The 26,179-nt window shown below is 34.8% G+C and overlaps 1 protein-coding gene across 1 annotated transcript; it reads left to right on the top strand.

Moving 5' to 3' along the window:
- The first annotated feature begins 1,275 nt into the window (after positions 1-1,275).
- Positions 1,276-24,919, top strand: LOC136033477 (uncharacterized). Its single transcript, XM_065714225.1, has 4 exons — positions 1,276-1,350; positions 8,569-9,229; positions 17,821-17,948; positions 24,092-24,919. The coding sequence occupies exons 1-4, from the start codon at positions 1,276-1,278 to the stop codon at positions 24,839-24,841; spliced, it is 1,614 nt and encodes a 537-aa protein (XP_065570297.1). The 3' UTR covers positions 24,842-24,919.
- Positions 24,920-26,179: the final 1,260 nt, after the last annotated feature.

Genomic DNA, 26,179 nt, shown 5'->3' with positions numbered 1-26,179 from the left:
AATTCGAGCAATTTCACTTAGTTTGTTCTAAGTTAAGTATTGAAACTAAGATTAACAAAACCAAATTAGATTTTCTAGCGCTCGGCGTTGTTGAGAAACATTGTTGAACATTACTGAGTAGTATTGATATTTTTAGTTTAGTTTTGAATGCCAAAAACCGAAATATTTGACAGCTTTATACTTCATAACTATAAATATTTAAAGATATTCAAAGTAAACCACTATATCAATACAGTCACTCCTGGTAAAACAAAAATAATAATAAAAGAACACAAGAAAACACCGATCTGTTCTGGGGGAAAATAAAAAATTAAACTTTTCTTATTGTAGTGTCTTCAGTTATCAGCTCATGGGTACTCGTGCATGCTAAATTTATGGTATCTTTTTTGTCAAGATTGCCTCCCTTTTAAGCTTGTTTTTGTTCTTTTTCTGTAATTATGTTAACTTTATTTACTAGTAATTTATAACTTCAAGCTCCAAAAAAATGCATATTTGAAATAACCATGAAAATCTGATTGTTTGATTTAATGTTATTAATATTTACGTTTTTAAGCTTTTGTTACTGATAAGGATTACAATTTACATACCATTCATTACTATAAAGACTTTGATTTTTTTTTTTTATTCCAAACAAATTAAGTAGAAAAAACACTGGTGAAAAACTGGAAAGGGGTGATTCAGGCATACATTAGAGCCCTGCAGGCAGCTGACCAACGCACATTTTTTGCAGGATTTGTCTCTATTCTGCTCTTTTTCGTTGGTTTCCTCATAATTACTTTATATTCACTGATTTCTAGGGGGGCTATGCCCTCTGTCCTCACCACTGCGGGCACTCATGGGCAAGCTCGACCTTGCCCTCCAAAAAAGCAGAATATGTGAAACGATAGGAGAACCTTAAGAATCTTCACGCTAGGGGACGCTGAGCCGGCAGAACCCCCCGTGATAATTCTGGTAGTCATGCCAGTAATCAATAATAGTCAACCATTTTTATTCGTCTGTGTATGCATTATTTTATATTTAGTACCGGGAGTCTGAACCCCTCTAAAAATGTTGAAATTGGGTAGTTTCGGACAAACCCAGTTTAAAAAATATCCGATTCTACTAAACTAGAAGTAATGTGATAAACTATATTAGAATATTCCTACGTGGATGAAGCCTTAAATCTCACTCCCCGCTTGTAATTGTGATTTCTGTTATCTAAAAATAGGTGAAAATTTGGTTCTGCAAGCTAAATCCTTCTGCATTGAGTAATATCTGTCACTTTCTAGGATGAAAATGGCTATGGCAAAAGGAAATTCCCGTACTCTGATCATAGAAAAAGAAAGTGGATCATACGGATTTACTTTACAGGTAAAGAATATCCATAGATCGTGCAAGTTTAATAAATAGGTTACTTTTTGAAGAATTCTACCTTACAAATTTACGGTGCAAAATACACGGCTATATTCCGAGTGCCCCAGAATCTGAAATTTTGCCAGTCTAGCTGGACAAGAATCAATTTTTTTTCATTTTTTATTTTACAGATCATATTACCACGAGCTTTTTGCTTGAAAAGTAGCCGGCTTCATCCCGTGCCACCCGCAAGGAGGATCAAAATTTTGTTTTTGAGGACTTTTTTTCTTGACTGGCCATTTCATGCCCGTGGCATCGAAAAGTTGGGAAAAGGCTCCTTAGTGAACGAATTTCAAGTTCTAATGCGAAATATTTGTAACGAAAGAAACTGAACCACAACAATTGGCTTCAATTCACCTAGGAGAATCAATAGGGTGGAATTTTTCTTTTTGTTGTAGCTCGATTTCACTCGGAATTAACCAATGTTTTTATTGTCTGTCCAGAAATTCCAGGAACAATGTGATTGGCTCTTGAACATACGTAACAGATTAATCTAATAACATTAATAATAAAATTAGAGCACACGTTTACCTCGGAATAATATGAAACTATTCTCTCCTTTTCTCTTTGTTGTGCACGTTATTGCAGACATGGTAAAGAGTGACCTGCGTCGCAAATTAAAAGTAAAGTTAAAATTGAAAGTAAGTTAAATTAGAATTAAGCCAAATTGAGATACCGTGAGCTGGGGGAAAATACATAATGAAGTTGTGTGGTGGTGCAGTGGGTTTGATCTCACACGGGACCCAGAGTTCGAATTCAGTTGCAGCAACACTATAGGGGCCGACACAAGGACCATAGTAGTCGAGGAAAGGAGAATTTAGAAGATGTGTGCTGATTCAAGGAAAACAGAAAAATGGGTCATTCGTATGACAACTAAACGTAATCATATGAGAAACTCATTAAAAAAATATTCAAATTTTCGGGTAGGAAATCGAAAGATCTAGTTCCTTTTCCCAGTGGCATTATAAATTGGACCAAGGCAAAAAATTCGCTATACGCCTTTTTGCACTGGGAAATAATTTTAGGATTGAGATGTGCATAATGATACTAATAATAAGTTTGTCTTGCGCTAAAAGCCCCAAGGCCATGGTAACGTAAAAAAAAACACTCTTAAATAATACTTGGATGAAAATTCTGAGATATCAATTCAATTAAGAAGCATCAGAAGGGTCACATATCTCAAAATTTCATCATAATGCTGCCAAAAGGTGGCTTATAATTTCCATTACCCCTTAACTGGAGTCAAGGGTATTAAATGCGGTTAGGTTATAATTTGGAAGTTTTGCTTCCATTGTTTGGAATAACACCTACGTACAGAGGTTGATAAGAAAATGGAACTTGTCCCTTTTTCGAAAAAATAATCTTTCTAACAGTCTTCTTCTCCCAAAGAGAAATTAGACCGACTACGGTGCAAAATCAAGTTTTTGAAGCGAAGTCATTCCTTTTTCAAAACTTCTCCCCTCCCCCCGCCTTTCGCGATAAAAGAGATTCAAAACACAGAAGTGTATACAACTTATTATTAAAAGAACGCTTGGTCAAGGCCAAAAATTTTATATTTGGGTATGTAGAATTTATTGTGAAGAGATGCACATTTAGGGCGGCTTGTAATATATTGGTTTCAGATAAAATTGCTTAACGAAATTACGAAATAAAATTTCCTTGTGTGCAGGTAAAGAGCTACTAAAACAAAACAATAAAACATTACCACTTTCGTCAACACGATGTCGTGGAACTTGATCCTTTAGAGGAGGTAAAATTCATAACAAGGTTTCCTTAGGTGAACCATTGGCGTTTGATAAGCGAGAAGAAGACTCTTGGCTCCTGTGGTCAGTAGTTTTCTAATCGTTGGTATTGATACACGTCCCAGTGTTTAGTGTTGGAGGTGCACGAGTAGATTGCCTCGTGTGAAGAGTGCTCTTGTGCAGCATCATACACGTGGACATTCGTTGAACAGAGGGATGCTCAACGGATATCTTCAGGAATGGGGGAATTGATGCAGAGAGAGTGGAAACACATTAAGCACATATATTATGTATTTTTAATTACAAATGGTCCTCTTTTCTATGCTAATGTTTTAAGTGAGGGGTTCTAATTATTCTTTACCTTCATATACATTTTCAATCGATTCATCATGAAGTAAAAGGGCAGCAGAATGTACTCATGGGCACCGTAGGTTCGCTGCCTAAGTAAATTGAGAAATGGCTTCAATGGACTATGTTGTTTTTTACTAGGCCACTTCATGTGGAAGAGTTGGTCGTAGCAGCTTTGGAAGGTACGCATTTGGTTGAAAATTTAAATTTTCTAGTGGTATTTTTAAGAGCCAAAAATAATCAGAGGACCACCAGCCTCCTTTCTACCTGATCCCCCTGTTTTTACTACCTGATTCCCCTTGTCTGCCAAAGACATTCAATCATAGTTTTTAGACAGCCATTTTGTTCAAACCATTCTAAAGGTTAAATCAATATGTCTCCGTGGATGGCATGACTCAAACAGCCCATAGTGCAAAGACAGTGAATTATGCAAGTTGTTGATTGTTGTATCCAATAAATATCCTCCACTACCTCTGGGTCAAGGTCTGTAAAACATGCAAGTTGCTCATTTTTTATATATGTTTTTTTTTCCGTTCCCTTTTTACTACAATTTTCCAAGAAATCCGATCAAAAATTTTTTATAGCCATTTATCTAAGATAGTCGAAAGATTTTACAGATGTACCTCCTGGTATGATTTAAACCCTCAGTTCCTGGGTCAAGGGTAGTAAATTATACGAGTTGTGCGTATTTTTACATGGGGCTGTAAAACGTAAAGACGGCGGGGGTATTTTAATCCTAGGCGTCATATTAACTCAAAACTTTCACAGATTGTTCAGTGGGAACAAAGACGCCATTTGGACCAAATCTTGGGGTGGGCATGAACTCCATCTTGCCCCCCCCCCCAAATCACTTCATGTCGCGTAATCATCTAGGAAATGGGCATTTGACAGAACTCGAGAATTTTATTATGTATCTAACCTACTTTCAAAGTTTACAATGATTAATAGCAAATAGCGTAATTACCCCAAGGGTCGTCAAGTAATTACGCTCTTTGGTTAATAGGCGTGCAGTAATTTCAAATCAATTGGACAAAATGGATTATGTTGGACATAATGGATTATTATGGCCGGCAAAGGGCCCTTTGTGGTGGAAGCTTGGGCCCCCTGGAAAATTTGGGGTGGGCATTTGCCCACCCCTGACCCCCCCCCCCAAATGGCGCCTCTGAGTGGGAAGAGAAAATTATAAATTTTGTGGACAGGAGAGGGAATCCTATAATGGGCAAAACTTTTTTGTTCTTTTTTTTCTTTTTCTTTTTTTTTTGTTCTTTTTGCTCAGTAGTGAGCTCTTACGGATCATAGTCAAGGCTAAGTAGCAGGATAAATAAAAAAAAACTTTACGCGGCAAGGTTGTCAAAATGGTCAAAAGGTTGTCAAAATTAACATTCTCAAAACTTTTAGGGAACGTTAAGGGGATGTAAGCTGATTTGGAATAACGTTGTGGGGAAAGGGTAGATCTAAGTCAAAAGACATTATGTGTATCTAGGCAATCAAAATACCATACTTAAGTATTCTGGGAACGGAAATGGACCTATGCAATTGAGATTCAAAATTTCTAGTGCTTTTTTTAGAATCGAAAGTGATTTGAGGACAGTCAGCCCTCCTTTCATGCCCCTTTTGGCTACCTTCCTCACCCCTTATGCTCCCCAGGATATCTGTTGAAAATTTTGATATTCCTGGTTTGTTCAAAACTAAAAACTAAAAGAAAAAGTATCGAAAAAATCAAATGTTCCTATTATAACCCAATAAAAAAAGAATAGAAATTAACGATAAAAATATTTAACAAAAAAAGATTTTTCAAAAAGAAGCAAAGAGGATCAGATCAGAGAAGAAGATATTTAAATAAAAATTCCGCAGCAATGGAGTCATGATAATTCAAACTTTAAAAGAATAGATACCGCTGTCAATTACTAAAGTAGATCCAAAATTAATAACAATCAAAATGAACTATCAAGTCAATCTTAGCGAACGGAAAGTACCACTAACAGGAGTAGGGTTAAGCAGTTTGAGTAGCAAGGGCTTAGGCAGAAACTTTTTCGGTAAGGGGGGGGGGGCAGACGCCAAAATAGCAGTGGTGGTTGGGTGACAGTTTAGGTGGTTTAGGGCACCAAACTGCGACTTTACCCTAAAGAGGACGAATTTTGCAGTCAATTTAAAATCCCGAGAAACAAATAGATTTAAGAGTATTAATGACTATATTTTAGGCTTCCCAGTTGCAAAAGAAGTAATGCCAAACGGTGGCAATACTGGATTCAACCAAGATGATTCGCTTTATTTGTAATGAAATAAGGCTGAGTTTGGTGATTTGTAATTGCGTATCAGCTATAATAAGGGGGAGGGCGAGTCATTGTTTAGGTGGGAGTAGGCTAAATTCCTACAAAAGTACATTTTAATGTTTAAACTGCTTACTCTTCATGAGGCTTTTGATAAATGTTGAAAGAGGTAGGGGGAGTGGCAATTAATTAAAATTTTTCTCTATACAGCTATAATTTTACATTCCAATATCTACCAGCGCAGTTGTGGAAAAGGCAAGGCAGGTCATCATTAGCCCCGCCAGGAAATTTCTTCAGGGTGGCAAATACTGCTAGGAACTTAGTTTGCAGCAATTTTAAATGGTAAAGTTTTTCTTTTTCTATTTATATGAAGTACTTCAATGTATTTAAACAAACGTATGTAATGTATTTATCAATCAGAAAATCCTATTTTAGAAGTTGTGATGGCTTCAATTATGTAGAAGATCAAAAGTCTCACAGAATTTCCATCCAGTCAAACAATGATACTCCTTTTCATCCACCCGAAATTCCTTAGTGATAATATTAACAAGGACCTTTCACCAAAATTACTATCTATTGCCAATTTTTTAAGTATGTTCAAATTTTAACCAAAATTGAAATTACAAATTTAAGCGTAGGACGGTACTGATCAACCTACTATTACTGATTTACACATTTTATAAGCAATAAACGAGGGAATCAAGGAACCGGTATAATCACACGGTATAATAACCGGAAAAATCACAGATTTGTGTCTATTTGGTTTTTTTCCAGGGGTGATTGTATTGACCCAGTGGGCCTGGAACGTCAGGAGAGGCCTCATTCAAACGGAATTAAAAAGTTCTAGTGCTCTATTTAAGCTACCAAAAAATTGCAGGGTATCTAGGCCCCCTCCTATGCCACCTTTTCCCAGAGCTGTTCGATCCAAATTTTGAGATAGCTTTTCTGTTTAGCATAGTTGAAACGCCCAATAATGATGTCTTTGGAGATGATCCCCACCAGCCCCTGGGGAAAGATTTTAAGCTATAGAATTTGTCCATTGTTTTATTTGTTTCTAGGAAGTATGCATACATTTTTAGGATGGGGGAGGGGAGGACAAATTTTCTGCTGGAAGGATTTTCCACGGAGAGAGAAGTTTCCAGGGGGTGAACTTTTCAGGGGAAATTTCACACTGGTTGAATTTGCCAGAATTCCTATACAAACTTTCTCTTTACAGATTCAATTTTGCGCATGGAGATGTTAAGGGTAATTGACCGGGACAAATTTTCACCAGGACTGAATTGTCCAGAGGATATTTCTATGGGGACAGGGATTTTTCCGAGGAGGTGGAGGCAGGTATCCTAGCGTTATTTAAAAAACGATCAGAAATAAGAAAATAAAATCAAAGAAACAAGTTTTTTCAACTGAAAGTAAGGAGCAACATTAGAACTTAAAACGAAAAAAAATTATCGCGTTTATAAGGGGGTTGCCCCCTCCTCAACAATTTGCTCTTTACGCTAAGGTTTTAACTTTGTCCTCATTCTTTAAAAACGACTCCTGAAACACAAGGGTCGTTCAATTAGAACAATAAGTAACTTTTTTTTAAAGTGCCGAAAAACTGTAGAGTGAAGAGCGAGGTGTTGAGGAGGGGGGCAACCCTCCTCATATGCGTAATCATTTCTGTTTGTTTTAAGTTTTAATTTTGCACCTTACTTTCATTTGAAAAAAAATGTTTGTTTACAGACAAACATTTTTCTAAAGGCAATGGAAAAATTACGTCAATTAAATTAAAAGTATATAAAAAAGGAAAAAAGTAAGTAATTACAAAAAATACGCAGAGCAATGCCTGCTTACAAAAACTAAGATATAAACTGCCAGCATTCAGTTCTGTTGAGCAATGTCGAAACGTTGGACGGATATTTTCTAACAATATCGACAGTTTTGAACTTGGTTATCAAACATCAAAATATTTAATGCCTTTAGACTCAGTGTTTATAAAAAGTAACGCATTATCAAATTAGTTCGTTCTAAGTAAAACGTTAAAACTAAGATTAAGAAAATCAAATCAAAATTTTTAATTCAATATTTTTAATTCAATTTTGAATACCAAAAGCCAGTATATTTGTATACAATTTTTAATCTTTTTCAAAGTGACATCTAGATAAATACAATCACTCCTGAAAAAAAAATGATAATAAAACATGAAAAAGGTATCCATTCAGGATGAAAACAGAAATTCCCAGCATTCTATTCAGGGGAAACATTTCTGATTATATTGGTTTCATGTATCAACTCATGGCTGCTCTTGCAATTCAAGCAATATCCCCTCCTGGATATTTGTCCTTTCAATTTAAGTCCTTGTCCTGGATTGAAAGTCCTTTCAATTTACATTTTTTTCGTTTTTGCCGGGGCTACCCTATAGTCGTACTTGTTGATGAAAGCCCCGGAATTTATCTTAGTGTTATTGGTGCTCTTTGATCCGTGTTCTTCCTCGATTTATCATCATACATACGCTGTACAAGTGAAAAATTTGAAGATGAGAAAGATACGAACTTGGTTTTGAAGGCTTACATAAACAATAATTTGCTCCCAAGTAAATTTCAAACTAATAATTTGTCCTTGTATTTTTGTCAGATTTAGTATACATACAGGAATAACACTGCTTCAATTCCCCATATATTATAATTTCTGAATATTTTGAAATTATATTTACCAAATTACACACATGGTATATTCTTGGCTTTGCGGTTTTATTTAATGTTGTCTCTTCAGCAAGTGTGGCTGAGATTTGACTTAGTTAAATACCAGTGGAGGCAATGTAGATATTTATTTTTCAGAGTTATGGAATTAAACACCATGGAGAAAAAGATATTGAGTATCTTACCTATGTTGATTTTGTATTGGAAAATGGACCTGCTGGAAAAGCTGGGATGAGACCAGGTAATTTTGAAGCGTTCACTGTTGTTTCATGTCTTGCGCTAATTGGTGCAAAATGTACATATGCAGTTCAGGTAAAAGCTGGGATGAGACCAGGTAATTTTGAAGCGTTCACTGTTGTTTCATGTCTTGCACTAATTGGTGCAAAATGTACATATGCAGTTCAGGTAAAAGCTGGGATGAGACCAGGTAATTTTGAAGCGTTCACTGTTGTTTCATGTCTTGCACTAATTGGTGCAAAATGTACATATGCAGTTCAGGTAAAAGCTGGGATGAGACCAGGTAATTTTGAAGCGTTCACTGTTGTTTCATGTCTTGCACTAATTGGTGCAAAATGTACATATGCAGTTCAGGTAAAAGCTGGGATGAGACCAGGTAATTTTGAAGCGTTCACTGTTGTTTCATGTCTTGCACTAATTGGTGCAAAATGTACATATGCAGTTCAGGTAAAAGCTGGGATGAGACCAGGTAATTTTGAAGCGTTCACTGTTGTTTCATGTCTTGCACTAATTGGTGCAAAATGTACATATGCAGTTCAGGTAAAAGCTGGGATGAGACCAGGTAATTTTGAAGCGTTCACTGTTGTTTCATGTCTTGCACTAATTGGTGCAAAATGTACATATGCAGTTCAGGTAAGACGGGTCTAGACAGGAACGCAATGGACTTGCGTCTTCAAAATTACATAATTTTTTCAATTCTCGTCGGGATTGTCCTTCTTTTAGTTGCTTGTTTCTAGTTATTTGACCCCCCCCCCCGCAGAGAATAATTCATGTGGACCCCTGGCAAGGCTCGTAGGCTTATAACTGATTAAGAACCAAGTGTCAGAGAAATAAAGAAACACATGGATTATCTAGAACGACAACAAGGTTTTATTTCGGAGTAAGAGTGGGGGGAAGGGGCTTTGACTAGTAGTAGAAGATATTTCAAGTCTCACAACCCATTCTGTAGACGTGGTTCGTAAATCATAAAATTTAGCAGATATATTTCGAATGATAAGAGGTAATGTTCTAGCGTTGCCTGCAGTAAAGTGTCATTAACCTTCAATGAATGTTATATTTTTTTTCCATAGCCACTTAACATGGTAGGGGTATCCGTGAAAACATCTGAGGGGGGTCAATCGATTGGGAATGAAATTTTTACTGCTGTTTTTAAGAGTTAAAAGTCATTGAAGGGCAACCAGTCCCCTCTCTTGACCTTTTTGGCTACCCCTTGTACCCAACTGATGATTCACTGATGACTTGTGACTTTCAACTGATGATTCAGTTGAAATTGTGACATTCGATAAAGATTTTAAGCCTTTTTGCTCAAAATAGTCGAGAGATTCAATTAATGTATCTCCAGGGACGACTTAAACCCTAGAGGCTCAGTGAGAAGAGCCGCAAATATTTCAAATTTGGGTGTTTAAACATAAATTTTGGATACAAAGCTGCAAAGTTGACTTTCATGACAAATGACACTACTTCAAAAAAAGTTTTAAAAAAAACTTCAGGTAAATTCTGAAAACATCGTGCTAATAGATTTCAAAATATTTAATACTCTTTCTCCTTTTACTTTTTTGATGACCAATAAATAATCTTTGGCAGTGGAAAAAATAAACGTGTCATTTAAAGATTGGCTGAAGGGCGATGTGGGTACAATTATTATTATTATTTCTTTGGGGTTTGTTGTTTTGGTTTTAGACCAGGGTACATCGTATCGAAGGAGTTATCGTAGAAACTTCGAAACGGACTTATTCGATTGGAAACTGAAAGGGCCAGTGCGCTTTTTAATAGTCGAAAGGGATTGGAGGGTAATTAACACTCTTCCCACGCTCACCATTTCCCCAAACACATTCAATAAAAATTTCAGAGATAGCCATTTTGTTCAACGTAGTTGAAAGGTCCGGAAATTGTGTAACACTTCCGGACTTACAACCCGGAAAGGGTTGTAAGTTATGCCCTGGGGGCATATAAGGTTTTTATATAAAGGGTGATCGTATAAAATATGGGGAAGGGACTAATTGGATTGGTGATCAAAATTTCTAGAGCCATTTTTCAGATTCAGAGTGACCAGAAGGGGGAATACCCCCCCACACACACACACCTCGTATTTTCCTGAAATGCAACTGATAGAAATTTTGAGATGACCATTTGTTGTCGTATAAACTTTGAAAAGGGCTCATTTGATTGGAAATTGAATAGATTAGTGCCCCTTTTAATAGTCGAAAGAGATTGGAGGGCAACTAGCCCCCCTTAAATGCCCACCATTTCCCCGAACACATTCAATAAAAATTTTGAGATAGCCATTTTGTTCAAAATAGTTAAGAGATCTGGAAATTATGCCTTTGAGGATGACAACTCCCCCGCAGCCCTCGGAGCAAGGGTTTTAAGTTAGTCCTGGTGGTATTTAAGGTTTTTATAGAAAGAGTGGTCGTATAAGCTTTGGAGGGGACTCACTGGATTGGCGATCAGAAGTTCAAGTACCCTTTTAAAGATTCAAAGTGATCGGAGGGTGCATAGCCCCTCCCTCCAACACGTCGTATTTTCCCAAAATGAATCGGATAGACGTTTTGAGATGACCATTTGTTGTCGTAGAAACTTCAGAAAAGGCTCATTTGATTGGAAATGTGAATGGCCTTTTTTAATACTAAAAATCGATTGGAGGGCAACAATCAATTGTTGCCCATCAATTCCCGAACACATCGCCCATCAATTCTCAAAACACTCTAATCAAAATTTTGATTTGAGCTCATTTTGAGCTGATTTGAGCTCGATTTTGAGCTCATTTGATTGGAAATCAAATGTTTTAGTTCCATTTTTAAGAGTCAAATTGATCATGAGCAGCCATCCCCGCCCTTACGTCGCATTTTCAAACATGCATCAGATAAAAATTTTGAGACTGCTATTCGTTCAAAAATAGTCCAAAGATCCTATAATAAGGGCTTTGAGGTGGACAGAATCCCCCAGCGTCTGCGGGAAAGGATTGTAAGTTATGCCCCAGGGTCATATGAGGTTTTTATGGAAGGGGTGGTCGTGTGAACTTTAAAAGAGTCTTATTTGATTTGAAATATATATTCCTAGTTCCCTTTGAAGAGTCAAACATGATGGAGAGCAACTAGCCCCCCTCTCTGACACCCTCTTTTCCCAAAATGATTCCATTGAAATTTTGAGGTATCCATTTTGTTACAAATAGTTCGAAAACCATGTTATAACGTCTTTAGGGTGGAAACAATCCCTTAGAGCACATTGGCAAGGGTTATAAGTTATGCCCGGGACTTATGAGGTTTTTGTAGAACAGGTAGTCGCATAAACTTTCGATCGAATGGAGCTCATTTGATTGGAAGATGGAAGTTTTAGTACTTTTTTAAGAGTCAAAAGTGAATGGAGGGCAATCTACCCCCTCCACTCAAGCCCATCATTCCCCAAAACATATTTGATCGAAATATTAAGAGAAATATTTTGTTCACCCTTGTAGAAAGGTCCAGTAATTATGTCTTTCGGGAACTCAACCTCCACACAGTCCTCGGGACAAGGGATGTAAGTTAGGCAATTCGTTCATTGTTTACACCTAGTATATGTTATTGAGAAAGGTATGCATGTTTGAACTTTAATTTCCAAGAAAACGAAGGGTATTTAGGTAAGACTTTCAGAGAATGTTTAGGGGGTGTTGAACTAAATCAAAACAGGAAGGATTGTCAAAATGGTGTAACGCAGGATTAACTGAATAGGTTAATTTGGAAAACTCAGGAAATAATAAGTGAGATGATCAAAAGGCAGTATTTGCATACTATCAATACTATTACAACTATCACCACTATTACTATCACACTACTCCGTTTACAGGATTAAGGAGAAATTTGAACTAAATCCAAAGACGCTATGTGCATGCACATGGTTAAAATAGTGTTTCTCAAGAATTGATTTGGGTATTAAAGTTGGAACTTTCAGAGAATACTTAAAGGGGAAGATCATCTCACCAAAAGCCAATATGTGCACACTACTGCTAATACTACTGTTACTGCTACATTTACTGCTACTGCTACTACCTTTATTGCAACTACTTGTAGGGTTAAGAGCACTGAGATGAAAATTTCAAGAAGTATATGAACATACAGGTTATCAAAAGGACATACCAGCAATATCATAGCGATGGCTAATTTTATTATGTTGGAACTTCCAGGACTTGATGAGAGGGATGTTCTACTGACCAAAAAGCAATATGTTAATACTACTGCTGCTAGTAGTACTACCACTTTTCAAAACTATTTACTAGTAATATCAGTACTATTACTACTATTACAACTATGCCTAAGGGTATGAAGGTGGAATTTTCAAGAAATTTTGAAAAGGGAAGATGAACTGAATCAAAACATGCCTCCCTTATGCAGTTTGTCAATAGAGTGAAACAGCAATATCTTAGGAACAGTTTGCGTATGAGAAGTTGAAACTAACAGGGCTTGTTGTGAGAGATGTTGAACTAACCAAACGAAAATATTTGCATTCTGCTCATACTACTCATACTACTGATGCTGTTACTATTATTACTACTTCTTTTACTACTAATGGCACTAAAGCTTAGGCTACTACAATTGATTTTACTGCTACTACTACTACTATTAAAACTAAGGATAGTAAGGCGAAAAACTTGGGACATATAGAAACTGAATAAACTAATTCAAAACATACTATTCCCACACAGGTTGTCAAGCGGGCACATAAGAAATGCTTCATGAACGGTTGATGATATGTATTAAACTGAAACTTTCAGCATATGTCAAAGGGGATATAGAAGAAATAAGGTGCTATGTGTATATTGCTACTAAAACTATTGCTACTGCGCGAACTAAGGTTATTAAGATGAAGCTTTTAAGGAATATTTAGGTGGATATTGATCTAAATAAAAACAAACAATGAGCATGGTGACTTTCTAAAAGGTAGCAAAGCAGCATCTGTGGAACAACTTATATTAATGATTTAGACTTTTAATTTAGACTTTTAGATTCAAGTTTTATGGGACTTTGAACTTGCCAGAGGGCAGTGTATGTACACTTAAGGCACTGCACTGTAACTAATGACGCTATGGGTATTAAGATGAAACTTATAGGGAAGGTTTAGGAGTTTCAATTAAACGAAAAAACTGTATGCGTCCAGGTTTTCAAATGGGCATATAAGCAATATCATAGGCAGCACCACTTTATAATAGCTAGAAATATCATTGAAACTTTTAAAGGAGCTAATTTGATTCAAAATTGAAATTTCTGGTGCCCTTTTTAAGAGTAAAAAGAGATTGGATGGCCAGCAGCCCTTTTCTCAAACCCATTCATTTTCCAAGCGCATCCAGTCAAAATTTTTCAGACAGTCATTTTGCTCAGCATAATCCAACGGTCCAGCAGCTATGTCTCTAGAGGTATTAAGCCCATCAGCCCCCCACAATTATGCAATTGCCCCATTATGCTTTAAAAATAAATGTTCCTTCAAAATAAATCGAAAGGCATTGTATCTATGGTTGCCAATAAGACACCTCAGCAATATATCGGGATCGACTAGGGGTATTAAGTTATAGTTTTTGGTGATACTATTATTACCACTTCTGCTCTTACAATCAGACTGTAAGTGTATCCAGGTTGTCAAAGAGCATAAATAGAATCTTTTGGGAATGATATTAAGTTTTATTTTTTCAGGTTACCTTCAGAAGCTGTAAAATTAAATTAAAAAATACGGTTTGAATCAGAATTGAAAATTGTTCAAAAAGTTTCTCCAACATACAAATAGCAACACATACTATGGATTCTTATAGAAAAACTTTAAATATTTAAAACACTATTTTTTTCCATGAAAAAGATTGTCAATAAAAACGAACAGAAATTAATATAAATTTTTTTTTCCGCAATGCAAGTTTTTTCCAAAGAAAAGTAAAGAGCTTCATTAAGCCAAGCATGAACAGAAATATAGTCAAATATTGCTGCAAGCGTAAAACTACCAAGAATCACTATCAATAAATAAATGAAACTCAAAATGAACAGAAATTACAATAAATAGCCGATTTAAACTCGAAACGAGCAAAAATTAACATGAGCAGGATTGAAATCCCCCATGCCTTCTTAAAACCAGAACATAATTTACGCTTTACTGAAAGCAAAACACACTTTAAATATTTTCACCTTTTTAAAATTTTATAAATAAAAATAATTAAAACCTTAAGGAATAAAGATCAGTCTATGTCAATTAAACTGACAATCCACGAGTAGTGACAGCATAATGACTTTAAAACAAGCCATAGCCACTACTGCTTTCTTCCTTTAATGATTTAAGTAGAATGGTGATTCCCACAAAACCCAGGTGCTATGAAACTCTTTCAAGACGCAGATGTTATTAATTTTCTTTGAAATGCAGGAGTTAAGTTTTTAAACTTTATGCTTATAAAGTTGACTATTTAAGTTGGAGAGGGAAGGTTTCTGACGATGATAAAGAGCAGGGGGGAGGGTAATTAATCCCCAGGGCATTTTTCAGAATGTTCTTTTATTATGTGTAAACACACTTGTATAAGACTTTTATAGCTGAAATGGTTTCTTTTACTATATTATAGCAAGAATAAAAAACCAAGTTCATGATCTATGATATACGCTAATTCAAATTTTTCTGCCTTACTAGTATTATAAAAGTTTAAATTCCTTATAGAGGAAAGACGTTTACACATCATTTGCTATCCATAGTCCCATATCATTGCGGCATTTTTTGGCATTGCCCTGTCCTAAAATATTCCACTTTTTTTAGGCCTTTTCGCTATGATTTAACGCTAAAAAAAACTTTTTTTTTGGGGAACTATTAAGAATGATAATATCTCCTCATCTTTAAAAAGTAACGTATTTCTTTTGGGTTAATAAAGGGGCCAACTGTCGATATTGCTCTTATCGGTCCTAAGAGAGAAATTGCTAAGAATAAGACATTCTTTTCAAGTTAATAAATAACAAAATAACTAAGATCTTCATGCTTCTAAAAATAATGCATTCCAGTGTGGAAAAGCGTTTTACTATTCCCTCTGATAAGGGGGATTTGAGGGCGTCACCCAATAGTTTTTTTTTCAAAAAATTGATTGAAGAATAAACGGGTTTAATTTCTATGAAGCAGTGAACAAAAATAAAATATATAAACTACACTTTAACTAAAAAAACAAAAATACTCCGAATATTTCGGCCCCGCGTCCGGGAGCCTTTCTCAGCGGAAAAAAAATTACAAACCGACAATTTAATACTTTTTTAAAGACATCATAAATAAAATTCCACGACAAATAAAACACTACAAAAGATATAAACAATAAAATAAATAAGAAACAAACTCACATTATAAAACAAAACTCCTGCACTGACGGTAATAACTTTAGAATAAAACTAAAGTAATTGTATATAATGAAGCTTTCCTCTGCCACATTCGGTGTATAAATGGGAACCTATTAAAAATGAAAATTATAAAAACTTGCAACAAAACAAAAGACAGGTCACCCAACCCCAAATCCAATCAAAATCTTACAGGCTAATGAAACAAAGTTATGAATTATAAATTGAATGGATTTTTTCATTTGCTATTTTAGCTGCAGTCCGTTGACTTCTTAAAGTATTGACCTTGCTTTGACTTTCGTTTGCAAGGTTATTACTTGTTTTGGGACAATTATGCAAATCACAACTCGTTGAAGTTTTGACTGGTCTTTAATTAAACTATTATAAATTGAATTTATTTTAAAATCCCCTTCATCTCTATTGAGACTAATACCCCCATAGATAATCTTTTTATTTCTATAATTTCTCTGAAACTTTGTAAAAGTCCTACAGACTTATCAACAATTTTTGTCTGATCAAATAAAATACTGTGATGAGGAAAATTATATACGTGTTCCGCTATAGCGGATTCAAAAGTTTCAGGTTTTTTATTCTGTCTTAGCGAGCAATCTATCGCATTTTTGTGTTGCTGTAGCCTATTTTGTAAATTCTGCTGTGTTCTACCTACATAAAATTTACCACAAGAGCATGGAATTTTGTATACCCCCTGTTGTATATTTCTTGGAACTTTATCTTTTCCATTATTTAGCCATGAGCTTATATTTTGTCCTGATTTAAAAGCTGATTTTATATTATGTTTTTTTAATTTTCTCCTTAATTTCTGTGACAACCTTGGGATATAAGGCAAAGTTATGTAATTTGTTTTTTGATTTGATCCATTCTCTTCTAATATTATAGGTTCCAGTAACTTTTTTTTCCTTTTTTTCAATTATTTGAGAAATCATATTTTCGGGATATCCATTTCCTACTAGAACATCCTTAATAAAAATTAATTCACGACTCATATATTCTGGTGAAGCTAATTTTAACACTCTATCAACTAAAGAAAAAACTACCCCCCTTTTTACTTGGATCGGGTGATTTGATGCGAAAGACAAATAGCGGTTGTTATTAGTTGATTTACGGTAAATTGAAAACACTAGTGTATTATTCTTTCTATGGATCCAAATATCCAGAAATTTTCAAGAAAGCCTAAGTATATGAACAATATTTAGTAGGATTTCGCTGCTGCCTCTAAGAAGAAGGATATGTGGGTATTACCCGATAGATTTTTTCATAACAATGAAAATACACCATTCTTTTCAGGTTAATAACTGGGTCTTCCTCGTTACTTCATAAAAATCTGAGGACCCTTAGATTAATACTGTTTTCACAGCTTAAAATCATAATTGCCTCAAGGGAATAATTTTTTTTTTATTCTTTTTCCAGTCTAGTGTGACATCCATAACCTGTTGCAGCACCGTAGATTGGTGCTCTACTCGGTAGTAGGGGGCTGAGGGTTCGATCCCCGTCGTAGCAAGGTTCACCGACAAGCTTCCAACTTATCCCTGTAGAAGGACCTAGCAACTGAATCATCGATTCGACACCCTCTGCGCCAGCAAAAGTCCTGGAGGATCTCTATCTTTATCTTATTGTTGTGACATCTACTCGGCTAAAGCTGGGCCTAAAGCTGGTCTAGCTAATGTACCCATGACCTGCATGAAAATCTGCTATTAGTGCTTTTTGTACAGTGAGGAGATTGAGTCTTTTCTTCTACTTATCAGTCTCTAATAGAGCCTTATCGTCAGTACATTATTATAATTTATTTGAAATCAATGTTTTTTTTTGTCTGATATTATAGGAGATGTCATACTATCAATAAATGGCGTTGATATGGAGCACGAGGATCATCAATTAGTGGTTAATTATTTACAGCAATGCCCTGATCGGATTAGGATGGCCGTGCGGTTTGAAGATTGTGTTCGGAAGGTGATTATAAATCTAATTAAGTCAACAATTGCTCTTTGCAAAGGCGTATCCAGGGGTGGGTGTTTGGGTTAACCTGTCCCCTTCCAAAATTGTCGTCCTACTTGTAAATAAAATAATTAAAGAAGAATACAAACAAATGTTGATGCATTTTTTAAAGTATTTTGGAAAATCCCCACCAAAAATACACCCCTCCCCCCAACGAAAATCCTGGATACACCCTTCTATCTTTTAACGAACTACTATTTTATTGTAACTAGTATGCCAGGTAAAAAGAACAATCAGGAATAAGTCAAAACATCAATCTCTACAATCAGAGACGTAACTAGGGTTTTCAATGCCGAGGAACAATAGGGTTTTGTGCCCTCCCACCATCACTCCTTCCCTTAAATCATAGTACTAACGAAACACATTAGTTTGGTACCCCTATACGTGATGTAGCTAGGGATGGCCGTCCCTCATTGTCCCCCATTGGTTATGCCACTGTCGCAGTGCCATTTACCACACTCAACTACTTCCTTTTAAATATTATAGAAGGTTTCCCAGAAAGCCATTGTTTGCTCTCGAACAGCAATAGTGTAAGTAGTTATGCAATGTGTTTAAAAAAGTATGCCTTCATTCGTTCTCTTGTTCATTCTCATCGTCCATATAACATTCCTCATTCGTTCTCTTGTTTGTAAATTTAAATCTCTCCCTCCAAAAAAAATAAAGCTTTTGCCATAATAGATCTTGCGTATTCTATTCTTTTGCTGATAAAATAATGTAAAGTTTTCTAAATAACTGTTATTGTGAATTCCTACGGAAGCTAGGCCAAAGCAGTTTTAGCAAACAAGGATCCCATTTGTTAACCCGATGGCATGCAAGTACATAGAAATATTGCCGTGTAGTATACATTATTGTAATTACTACGTTACTATTATGTCATCTACAAACCATCATCACTACATTACTTGAGCTTCTAAGCACCGATTAGCCAATCTGTATTTCCAATATTATGAAGCTTTAAATTTTTAATTGCCAAAACTACTAAGCTAGTATCCTGATCAGTGTTTCTAGTTCAACAGATTTAGCTGTAGATTAACTGAATTTCAGTTCCTTCTACGAAAATGAAAACACACTTAAGAAATCTATGGAAAGTACACAAAGCACGGGAAAACTACGGAAATATTGAGGAATATTTAAATTTGAGTCAAAAGATTCTTTAAAAAATCTGTTTTCTTTTCTAAGTTTAAAGGCTATGCATACGGTGGAGAATTGCAATCTAATTGGGTTAATCGGCATAGGAATCTGGGATGATTGAAGGTGAAAATCAGTGCTTGGTTTTTTCACAGATTTGCAAAAATCAGCGCAGATATAAAAAAAAATGACATCAGCATTATAGACTTCAAACGACGCAACAATAATAATGAAGAAAGAGCAAACTCACATTAGGGAAGTCAATGGAAACACTAGAGACAGCAGTTGGAAATTTTATTAAAGTTAGTGTGTCAAATTTAGGAGATAGCACCGAAAATTGCATTTTTTCATGCCATCTGGCACATTGTTCTGGCTCTGTCGGAGTGGGTTTCTTAAAAGTAGATTTGTAGAGAAAGTTGTTAGTGCATTATAAAAGATTTTGAAGATTGTGCTAAGAATTTGTTTCCATGCAATGTAATATGTGCCACATGGCACCCTTCTGGCTATTTCAGAATGAGAATATAGAAAATGGATAGGTCTGAGTTTATGTTGTTAGTGCGTTAAAAAGGATTTCGGAGATGGCACAAAAAAGTATATTATTGGAAGTATTACTGAAAGAAGCATAATATTTCAAAAGTATGTAGAATATAGTTTATAAATATAAATAAAAAATAGAATTAGTAACCAAAAGTTATTTATAAAAATAACTACAAACGTAAAAAAAAATAATATTAAAATGACTGGAAATTGTAAGTAAATTATATAAAGTATAAAAGAATATAAGTATATAAAAATTTAATATTATTGATGTTAATAAAGTTAATATTATGTTAATGTTAATTTTATTAAAATTAAGTTAAAATAATGTGAAGCAAATGTTTAACTCGTAAAACAAAGTTAATTAGGAAGCAGATAAGATCAATTCTAAATTTTCTGCCAAAACCGTCGTGCATCCATTCCAATTTGGGTACACATTTTAGCTACATGTGGCTCACCCGTAACGATTGATGTTGATCTTCTTTTGTACCCTGTGAGTTGTTTTTTGGAATTTTTCTTGTGACAGCTGTAAAAGTTTAAAGGGGTGAGAAATTTTACCTTGAAGATGGCGTGCGTGAACTATTTGCCCCGACAGTAAACTTTTGATTGAATTCATAGGATGTCTTCGAGATAATGGGTTAGTTTATATCAAGGTCTGTTTCGATTTGTGTATTTTTAAAACTTACTTACTGAAGCAAGTAAAGTGAAAATTAGCATTTTCCTCGAAACACACAAAATAAATTTGTATTTATTTTTTGTGTTTTTGTCAATATTTTTTTTTAACACAAAATATTTTTTTTGGTTTATTCATTCATGAAAAAATTAATTTCTCATGAGAAAATTAATAATAAATTCATGAGAAAATTTCTTTGTCAGAGGAATTTAAAGAAAGAAAGGCTCCTTGTTAAAAGACCTTTTTTATAGCCATTAAATGATAAATCATATATACTCAAGCATAAATTGTCTTATTTGAAAAAAGGAGTATGGCCCAGACACGCACAAAGGGGGAACTAAATCTTGGGCCCTCAAATTCTCAAGGGTCTAACGAATTTCTCTTTAATCTTTTATCTTTTTTATATGATTTGCCATATTTTTGAATATTTTTTTAGAGTTTTCTGAAAACGAATCACGTCTGATTTTCATTAACATTTCATATTATTTTCTATAAAAATTTCGAATCAAGGACATTTCAAAGATGAAACGATAATAAGCAAAATATAGAAGCTCTACCAAAAGTAATATAAAATAATTTACGTCATGTATTTATCGTATTTGAAACCAAAACTGACTTTTGTCTATAAGAAGAATTAAGACATCTTTTCTTGCTAGAAAAAAAAAGAAACCAAAATTTAATACTAAGAAAATGTAGAAATTATGAATAAGTAGTGTAACTATTAAAAAAAAAAGAAGGTGGATCCATTTGCAGTTAGTTTTCCAGCAACAATAAAAATACTGTGAATAGTTGTAAATTGTTCGTGTCTTTAGGGGCAAATCTTTGTCTGGGTATATGATTTACATATACCTTTGTGATATCTTGTTGTCACAATTTTTGTTAGAGGAATTTAAAGAAACAAAAGCTTCTTGTTAAGAGACCTTTTTTATATTCATTAAATGATAAATTATATACTCAAGTATAATAGTTGTAAATCGTTCGTGTCTTCAGGGGCACATCTTTGTCTGGGTATATGAGAAAGGGTAAATGATAGTATGGGCAGAAATAGAACAAATGGGGGGGGGGGCAATATGACAAGGGTGCCAGTAAGGAAAATCTTGATGGGGGCATAAATGTGACAAGGATGCCAATTATTGACCAAATTGACAAATTTATTTAAAAAAAAGAGGGACAAACAGAAAAAAAAAGAAATAAGGGCACCAGAAAAATCCCTGGATCCGACAATGAATGAGAGTGCTTTTCTAAAGAGTGTTTGTGCAGTTCTTTCTGCTAGTCATGACTATTCAACTGAAATTGAAATATTCAACCGAAATCGAGTTGGAATATTCAACTGAATATTATACTGAAATCGGCTTCGCCGATCAGCTGGCAAATGATGCCCTGTAATCGAATAATATATACAGTGGCATACTGCATTAAAACACACCGACGCAATTTAATGTGTCAACAAAATTAATCACATTAAACATAATTAAAAACAAAGAGTTTACCTGTAAAGATGTTGTAACTGAAATAGTTTTCGTTCTTTTTACTGTCTTAGTGTTTCTTACAAAAGAACCAATCAGGTATAAGATGGGGAAATCAATTGTATATCACTTTTTGTGATAGATTAATGATATCTAGAAATTGCTTGTTCTTGTCAGTCTAGATTTGTTGCTCAGCATTAGTTAACCTGGTGGGGATTTTTTTATCCAGGAATAATTGATTATGTGATTGGCGTCTAAAAAACTAGATAAGAAAATATAAATGGAATTGAAGCATACTTTTCACAAAAGGACGTGATAGGATAGCAATGTCTCTTAATAGCTTTAAATGTATAATTTCGAGTCTACGTTCCCTGATTTATTATCCTATTTATTTAAGAAATCTATTGTTTTACTGAATATATTGATATCATAGACAGGAGTTGTAGAATGTGTGCAACTTCAATTCTATTGACCATATCAAACAGTTCGTGGTAACGAACTGTAGTAAGGAGCGACCCGGCTCAATAGTAACCAAAACTCTAAAAAACGGAATTTTGATACCAATAGTTACATCAAAAGAATTGCATTTTAATGCTGATTTTAAATATATAAGTTTCATCGAGTTTAGTCTTACCCATCAAAAGTTACGAGCCTGAGAAAATCTGCCCTATTTTAGAAAATAGGGTTAAACACCCCCTAAAAGTCATAGAATCTTAATGAAAATCACACCATCAGATTCAGCGTATCGTAGAACTCTATTGTACAAGTTCCAAGATCCAATCTACAAAAATGTGGAATTTTGTATTTTTTGCCACAAGACAAATCACGGATGCGTGTTTATTTGTTTGTTTTTTTCCCCAGGGGTGATCGTATCGACCCAGTGGTCCTATAATTTGGCGAAAGGGCTCATTCGAACAGAAATGAAAAGTTCTAGTGCCCTTTTTAAGTGACCAAAAAAATCGGAGGGCACCTAGGCCCCCTCCCACGCTCATTTTTTCTCAAAGTAGTCGGATCAAAATTCTGAGATGGCCATTCTATTCAGCATAGTCGAAAAACCTTATAACTATGTCTTTGGGGATGACTTACTCCCCCACAGTCCCCGTGGGAGGGGCTGCAAGTTGCAAATTTTGACCAGTGTTTACATATATTAATGGTTATTAGGAAATGTAGAGACGTTTTCAGGGGTATTTTTTGGTTGGGAGGGGGGTTGAGAAGTGGGGGCTATTTGGGGGAAATTTTCCATGGAGGAATTCGTCATGGGGGAAGAAGATTTCCATAAAGGGGGCGCAGCATTTTCTAGCATTATTTAAAAAAAAAACAATGAGAAAATAAATATGAAAAAGTTTTTTCAACTGGAAGTATGGAGTAGCATTAAAACTTAAAACGAACAGAAAATATTACGCATATAAGGGGTTCACCTCCTCCTAATACCTCACTCTTCACCCTAAAGGATTTTTAGTAATTTCAACTATTCATTCTACGGCCTTTGTGATTCAGGGGACAAAATTTAAGCTTTAATGCAAAGAGTTATTGAGGAGGTATTGACGAGTGGGCGAACCTTCTCATATACATAATAAAAACATACGAACATAGAAGTTTGTTATGTAAGCTAATTCGTAAGTTACGTATATCTTTTACTAATGAAAACGTTCGTAAAAACTAAAAGTTCTAGTTGCCTTTTAAGTACCCAAAAAATTGGAGAGCAACTGGGCCTCCTTCCCCTCCTTTTTTCGCAAAATCATTCGATCAAAACTATGGGAAAGCCATTTAGCCAAATAAATAAATATGCAAATTTCGCTTTAATTATTCATCTACGGAGAGCCGAAATCAAAACATGGATTAACTTAAAAACGTTCAGAACTGAAATAAAAAAAACAAGTTTTTTTAACTGAAAGTAAGGAGCGACATTAAAACTTAAAACGAACAGAAATTACCCCGTATATGAAAGGGGCTGCTCCTTCTTCAACGCCCTGCTCTTTACGCTAAAGTTTTTACTGTTTTAAAAAGTAGAGTTGAGAGAAAGAGTCAAACTTTAGTGCAAAGAGCAAGGCGTTGAAGAAGGAGCAGCCCCTTTCATATACGGGGTAATTTCTGTTCGTTTTAAGTTTTAATGACGCTCCTTGCTTTCAGTTAAAAAAACTAGTTTTTTTTATTTAATTTATGAAACAAGGTCAATGTGCCATTGTTCTGAATGTTCCTTAAGCTACTCTTTTTTCGTAACCTTCGTGGTTCTTTCTTTCTGTGTTAATTATGCAATAATCAGTAAAAAATGCAAATAACGATTTTTTTTTCAGGTAAATTTACATGTCAGATACGTGAAGCTACAAGCTGCTCTTTACGAAAGAGTAAAAGTATATAATCAGCTTTGTGAGCATGAAAAACGGATTGTGAGCCATATTTGTCAAAGGAAACGGATGACAGAACTTAGAGAAAGTAAAAGTGTTCAAAAACAACAAGATTCCACATCACAAGCTCAAGCAAAGATGTGTCGTTGTAAGTGCATGAAAAAATCAAAGAATTTAAGTGCCAGAAGCGAGACCCATTTAACAGATAATGAACAGTCCAGCAGCATAAAAGCTACAGAAATTAATGAGAAACTCAAAAGGTTTTCATTGCATTATCCATGCACCAATGGCTCCTCACAAATTGAACGTAGCAACTATGCAAAAATAATATCAACTAAATCAAAAAAGCAATCGGAGTGGAGGTCACAGCCAGACATTCAAGAAGCAGAACAGTTCAATGCCATGGCCTACGGTGGCTACGGCTTTGTATATGGCTATGCGATGCCAAAATCTCCGAAACATAAGCCGCAGACTTTGCCACGTGGTACTAAAAAAGATGAAGATATTTTGGAGGGGGGAATTCAGAGAACAGCATCTGCTGGGACTGAGCTTGCAAGTGATCAGGAACATTTAGCAACACGTAGGCATCTTAAATCAGCTGAAGATCTTTTACTGAAACAGCAAGTATCAGATAAGAGCTCCTGTTTCAAAAATGTTTATAGTGATTATCGAAATTCGAACAAATGCTGGTGGAAATAATATGATAGATTATAAATTAAAGTAATTTTGTTTTCTTTTTTATGATTAGTTTAATTAATTTTTAAATAAATTTGTAAATTGACGTTTATGTTTTCTCTGCAATTTTTGGTATTTTATTTTTCTGCTCTCATATGGTTTTAATCTACTAACGAAACAGGACAATTTGGTTTTTATTTTTAAACACAGATTTAATGATTGGTGATTTCGGCGGTTTTTATTTTAACAGATATAAAAAATAGTGAATATTTGAACTAATCAAATCTTAAAGCCGATAATTATTTTTTTATAATTCCAAAACAATTATAAAACCTGTTTCGGGTTTGCATTCTAGATTGCTAAACTTGACACTGTTGTTGTGGGGTATCAAAAAATAGAGCAAAAAATATTCTATTCAACAATCAGAAACTTATTTGTATAATATATACTTGCTGGCTGCAGTCCCTTCAAATACTTTACATATTTGAGTTCCGACGTCAAAAATTCCCTTCAAAAGACTAGATGCAGCTGTAATCAGAGCGCGTGAGAACGCATAAATTAGACCAAGGGACTAACCATTCGGATTGTTCAGGAGCGATTCAGTAAAGTATTAGTTAGTTGCAACAGGTTTAAACAGAGTCTGGAGAATAAGTAGCGTGCAGACACAAAACTGCCGGCTAATAAATATATATAGAAAAATTATATTGTATAAATAATTACAAGAAGAACTGCTAAGGATAACCTGTGCCTAATCGTAATTTTGAGACAGAAACCCGTAAGTTCAACCTTCTCATGCTTATGTAGTTGAAGCGACGTAGAAAACTGATAACTGTGTCTTTGACCGACCTGCCGCTCTGAAAAAGAATTGACTAGGGAGTAAAATGCTTGGACTTCCTCTAGGCCTTAATGCATGGCTATTTATGCTGCAAAACAAAAAAAAGATTTCAATTCATCAAAATTTAGAAAAGAAAACGTGGTTTAAATTTTTTTTAATTAACTTACAGAAAAGGTACCTCTTAAAATTTTGAGGGGATTGTTTAATGAAATTATATAAAAAGATATTTTCAAAACATACGGGCAACAACTGCCTCCTCCTTCTAAGAACCACTTTTGATAGTAAAACCCTGCCTTGAAAAAGACTTTCCTATCAAAGGTTTCGAAAAAGTTACGTTTTATAGTTTGGACATTACGGTTTTTTCGGTCCAGTGGCAACCCTGTTATCACATAAGTCAGAAATATTTTTTTATTTCTTTATGGCTAGTTCTCCTCAACGGACTTCTAAATGACAGAAAAAGCAACTTATAAAGTAGCCCATGATTCTTTAGTGTTGTAATACTACTTTCAGACTATCTGTTTTCTTAA

The sequence above is a fragment of the Artemia franciscana genome, chromosome 12 (assembly GCF_032884065.1).
Source record: "Artemia franciscana chromosome 12, ASM3288406v1, whole genome shotgun sequence".
In the NCBI taxonomy this organism is placed as follows: domain Eukaryota; kingdom Metazoa; phylum Arthropoda; class Branchiopoda; order Anostraca; family Artemiidae; genus Artemia; species Artemia franciscana.
The sequence above is the reverse complement of the archived record's forward strand: the minus strand, read 5'-3'. Positions and strand labels throughout refer to the sequence as shown.

Coding starts and splice junctions, on each gene's coding strand:
- LOC136033477 (XM_065714225.1), top strand. CDS start 1,276: ATGGCTATGGCAAAAGGAAATTCCCGTACTCTGATCATAGAAAAAGAA. Junction 1,351..8,568: donor CATACGGATTTACTTTACAG/GTAAAGAATATC, acceptor TTTATTTTTCAG/AGTTATGGAATTAAACACCA. Junction 9,230..17,820: donor AAAAGCTGGGATGAGACCAG/GTAATTTTGAAG, acceptor CTGATATTATAG/GAGATGTCATACTATCAATA.